Source organism: Sprattus sprattus (assembly GCF_963457725.1).
Source record: "Sprattus sprattus genome assembly, chromosome: 2".
In the NCBI taxonomy this organism is placed as follows: domain Eukaryota; kingdom Metazoa; phylum Chordata; class Actinopteri; order Clupeiformes; family Clupeidae; genus Sprattus; species Sprattus sprattus.
This window is the reverse complement of record NC_137921.1, coordinates 7,441,934-7,446,485: the sequence shown is the minus strand read 5'-3', so window position 1 is coordinate 7,446,485 and position 4,552 is coordinate 7,441,934. Positions and strand designations below refer to the sequence as shown.

The window sequence follows — 4,552 nt, the reverse complement described above, 5'->3', positions numbered from 1 at the left end:
TGCTGTAACCTTGATTGTTCAAAGTGGTTTGATTTTAGCCCCACACTCAGCTAAAAGACTTGCTGCGTGAAAGGCGATTTAATAATTGAGCCACGTGAAAGCGCCTGTATTCAGCATGCGGGGTGAGAGGTTATGGCCCTGAGTCATTACCTTCGCACCGAAAAAGAAAAGCCTTGTTTCTTTTCAAAGCCCTACTTTATACAAGACTTTATACAAGACGGGAAATAGTGGGTGGGGGTGGGGGTGGGGGGGTGGGGGGGGGGGTGGCGGAAGAAAGGATGAGGTCCTGGAGGTAACAAAATTAAAACACCTTAAAGGCAGCATTGGGAAGGCGACCAAAAGCCATTACCCAGAATTCACCGCCTGTCACACTTACTCTGTGCCGCGCGGCGCGTCTTTCAAGCAAGGTGTGTTTGTCCGAGTTGACACGGGAGACGCGGCGGATTTATTTGATCTTACAAGCCATCAGGTTCAGAATAACTTTCCCAAACATGACCTGAAGTGTGCCGGCCCCGCAGCAAACGCTGCTGTCACTTCGGCGAACGGCAGCTGTCTGGCGCCGCGCGGCCAGATACGAGCTGACAGGCCCCGGCGCTCGCAAAACAAATCACAGCTCCGTTCTGTAACACTCCGCGTCCCCCCGATTTATCCCCCAACCCGAGACACGTGCACGAGGCTGCAGCTACGGCTAATGCACTGCACAGGGCTTCAAGGATGTGAGAGAGGGAGAGGGAGAGGGAGTGGGAGAGAGGGTGAGAGAAGGGGAAAGAGGGAGGGATGGAGAGGGAGAAAAGGGGAAAAAGGGAGAGCGGGGGAAGGAGGGAAAGAGAGAGAGATAGAAAGGGGGGAAAGAAGAATTACGAAAGAGAAGTGGGTTGTAGGGTAAAGCGAAGGAATAGGGGAGAGAAGGTGGAGGAGGTGGAGGAGGAAAGAAGAGAGGGGAGAGAAACTGGGCAGTGTAGAAGAGAGGAGAGAGTAAACATGGGGTTATGTAGGCAGAGAAAGAGAGAGAGAGAAAGAGAGAGAGAGAGAGAGAATAAGAACTGAGTGGAGACAGAGACAGAGACAGAGAGACAGAGAGATGGCAAGAGAGAGAGCGCAGGAGAGCGAGAGAGAGAATAAGAACTGAGTGGAGACAGAGACAGAGAGACAGACAGAGAGATGGCAAGAGAGAGAGAGAGAGCGCAGGAGAGAGAGAGAGAGAGAGAGAGAGAGAGTGACAGTTTCTATGGAGGCTGCAGCAGTTGCTAGTGTTGTGAATGTCTGTCGTGTTGTTGTTGTTGTTGTTGTTGTTGTTGTTGTTGTTGTTGTTGTGGTAGTGCTCTGTATTGTGCGGTGGCCTTGCTTCTCCTGTGCGGCTCGTGTGGAGTGTCAGCATCACAATGCATCGCCACGGCCACGGGCGTCTCCTCCTTTGTCTGGAGGTGCAGCCTCTGTCTCCTCCATTTGCTCAGTCCTCCTGTGCCCATTGTCCCCCCCCCCCCCCCCCCCCCCCCCCCCCACCCACCCCCCCATCCACCCCCCACCCCCAATCCCCCGTGAGTGACTCCAGAACAATTAACTGCCGGTGCGGTTTAATCAGGTCATCCGCTGCTCCGCTTTAATTGATCACGGCAGAGGTAGACGTCGTTGTTTCAGGTGTCCATTGTTCAGCTGATACATTGTCGACTTTTTGTTGTCGTTGTTGTTTGCTGTGCGTGATTGTTTGCCCCCCCCAACCCACACGCCCTCCTATGTTTTATCATCTGTTCAATAAAATCATCCCGGGCATACGTGAAACGCTTCTCCTCTCTCCCTTTTTCTCAGTTTTGTGTGAGAGTGTGTGTGTGTGAGAGTGTGTGTGTGTGTTGTTGTTGTTGTTGTTAAATGGTTGCATTTAATTACCGTTTGTCAGTTAGTGAAGTGATCAAGTGGAAAATGGGTCTGCCAAATAGACTATTTATTTTGGAGAGTGAGGGTGAGGGCAGGGGACCAGTAGAGAGCCAGCAGCAATCCTTCAGAGCAGGGGTGTGTGTGTGTGTGTGTGTGTGTGTGTGTGTGTGTGGGGGGGGGAGGGGGGGGGGGTTAGCTGAGAGAAATCAAGAATGATTTCTCTGACATATGTCCCACTTGCAGGCTCCTTTCTGATTTGTTTGTTAGGGGGAGATGGAAAACTACAACAACTTCACTTTTGCACACTTTGCCATTTCCCCTCTTCCCTCACACACTGTAGCCTTAGAACACACCATTCTCAGTTCAATAAAACGTCTGTCAGATCTTACGGACCGTTTTGCCACCGAACAGGCGCCCACGGTCGAGTGGTATGAGTAATGCCGACCCGAGAGTGTTGAGTGGTAGTGGTCACTGATTATACCCACTGATTAAACATGAGAAGCTTTCAGGGTTGGATGTGTTTCAGTTCTCTGGCCGTTGGCCCTTACTAGTACTGCTCGACCCTGCTTTATTCCACCGCACCAGGATATCTCTTCCTCTGAAGGAATACATCCAGTGGAAAATGTAAACACACACAGCATGCACAGCCACAGCCCCCCCCCCCGCCCCCCAAGAGATGATCTGGTCCACCTAGTAAACGTTATTCATGCAGTGCGTTCACCAAACTGCATTGTGTGTATATAAAACGTGTGACAAGGGAGAAACAAGATCAGATCACAACAAAGATGGTATTTTATCAGCAAACTCTTTGCCGGGTGAGATATCAGTGTTTCTCATGTATTCATTGATATCCACTCCACAGATGGCATGCCAATAGTTTTCAACTACTCAACTGTGTGCATAGAAAGAGCATACACATTTACACACACGACATATATGGGGCACATTCGCATTTGCAGTGGGTCCTCAAAAACTCCATTAACCACAATGCACCTGTGCCTTTTTTTTGTGTGTGTTGTCTTTTCCATTAGACTCTCTTCAGGAGAAGCGATCCCACCATATAGTCCGATGAATAACAGGAAGGAAGACATGGAGATCACTTCCCACTACCGGCAGCTCCTGCGCGAGCTGAACGAGCAGCGGCAGCACGGCATACTGTGTGACGTGTGCGTCATCGTCGAGGGCAAGATCTTCAAGGCGCACAAGAACGTCCTCCTGGGCAGCAGCCGCTACTTCAAGACGCTCTACTGCCAGGTGAAGAAGGTCTCGGAGCAGCAGGCCACCATCACGCACCTGGACATCGTCACCGCCCAGGGCTTCAAGACCATCCTGGACTTCATGTACTCCGCCCACCTGGCGCTCACCAGCAAGAACGTCATCGAAGTGATGTCGGCCGCCAGCTACCTCCAGATGACCGACATCGTGCAGGCGTGCCACGGCTTCATCAAGGCCGCGCTGGACATCAGCATCCGCTCCGAGCTGGCCGACGAGCTGGCCGAGTTCGAGATGGCCGCCACCGTGGGCGGAGGAGCAGGAGGAGCAGGAGGAGGAGGAGGAGGAGGAGGGGGCGTGGTGGTGGTGCCGGGGGGCGGGGCGTCGGAGGCGCTGGCGTCCATGATCTCGGGCCGCAGCTCGTCACCGTGGCTGGCGCGCCGCACCAGCCCCGCCAACTCGTCCGGCGACTCGGCCATCGCCAGCTGCCACGAGGGCGGCAGCAACTACGGCAAGGAGGACCAGGAGCCCAAGAGCCACGAGAGCCAGGAGGACGCCTGCTCACAGCCCCTGTGGCCCGCCGACTTCCGCTCCATCCAGGTCAAAGAGGAGCAGGTCTCCCCCTCGAGCTTACAGGACGGGCCTGGCACGGGCGGGGGTGGAGGTGGCGGTGGAGGAGGAGGAGGTGGGGGCAGAGGCGTCCAGAATGCCCCCGGCGGCGGTGAGCAGGGCAATGGGAGCGAGGGCAGCTGGCAACCCTCCTCCGGTGCCGGGCGTAGGAAGAACCGCAAGAACAAGGACACGGTGCGGCACATCACCCAGCAGGCGGAGGGGGACAGCCGGCCGGCGTCGCCGCTGCCGTCCATGCTCTCGGCGTCCGGCTGGAACTTCAGCAACCAGGACATCACAGGTAGGGCAGCCGAACCGCGGGGCCTAGGACAGCAGTGGAGGGAGGGAGGGAATTGAGGGAGGGGGGGAGGGAGGAAGGGAGGGAGGAGAGGAGGAGAGGAGGAGAGGCGGAGAGGAGGTGGGATAGGGAGAAACAGGGAGAAGGAATTGAGGGAGGGAGGAAGGGAGGAGAGGAAGGAAGGGAGGAGAGGCGGAGAGGAGGTGGGATAGGGAGAAACAAGGAGAAGGAATTGAGGGAGGGAGGGAGAGAGGAAGGAAGGGAGGAGAGGCGGAGAGGAGGTGGGATAGGGAGAAACAAGGAGAAGGAATTGAGGGAGGGAGGGAGAGAGGAGAGGAGGAGAGGAGGAGAGGCGGAGAGGAGGTGGGATAGGGGAGAAACAGGGAGAAGGTTTGAAAGTGTTTTAATTGTGTATCTTATGTTTTATGCGGTCGTTTTGCTCTTTGAAAAGTGTGATGGAATTAAGTGGCGGGTAGGCTGGCCACGGGGTCGCTTCAATGCGAAAGCTTTTATGCCCCTTTGACATTTTCTTATGTCACTTTTAATGAACCATTTTATGAT

The 4,552-nt window shown here is 54.6% G+C and overlaps 1 protein-coding gene across 1 annotated transcript; it reads left to right on the top strand.

Moving 5' to 3' along the window:
* Positions 1-2,909: 2,909 nt before the first annotated feature.
* On the top strand, positions 2,910-4,050 carry LOC308361191 (zinc finger and BTB domain-containing protein 46-like; the record flags this gene model as incomplete). The annotated part of the gene is made up of 1 exon (XM_080833452.1): positions 2,910-4,050. The coding sequence occupies exon 1, from the start codon at positions 2,941-2,943 to the stop codon at positions 4,048-4,050; it is 1,110 nt and encodes a 369-aa protein (XP_080689578.1). The 5' UTR covers positions 2,910-2,940.
* Positions 4,051-4,552: the final 502 nt, after the last annotated feature.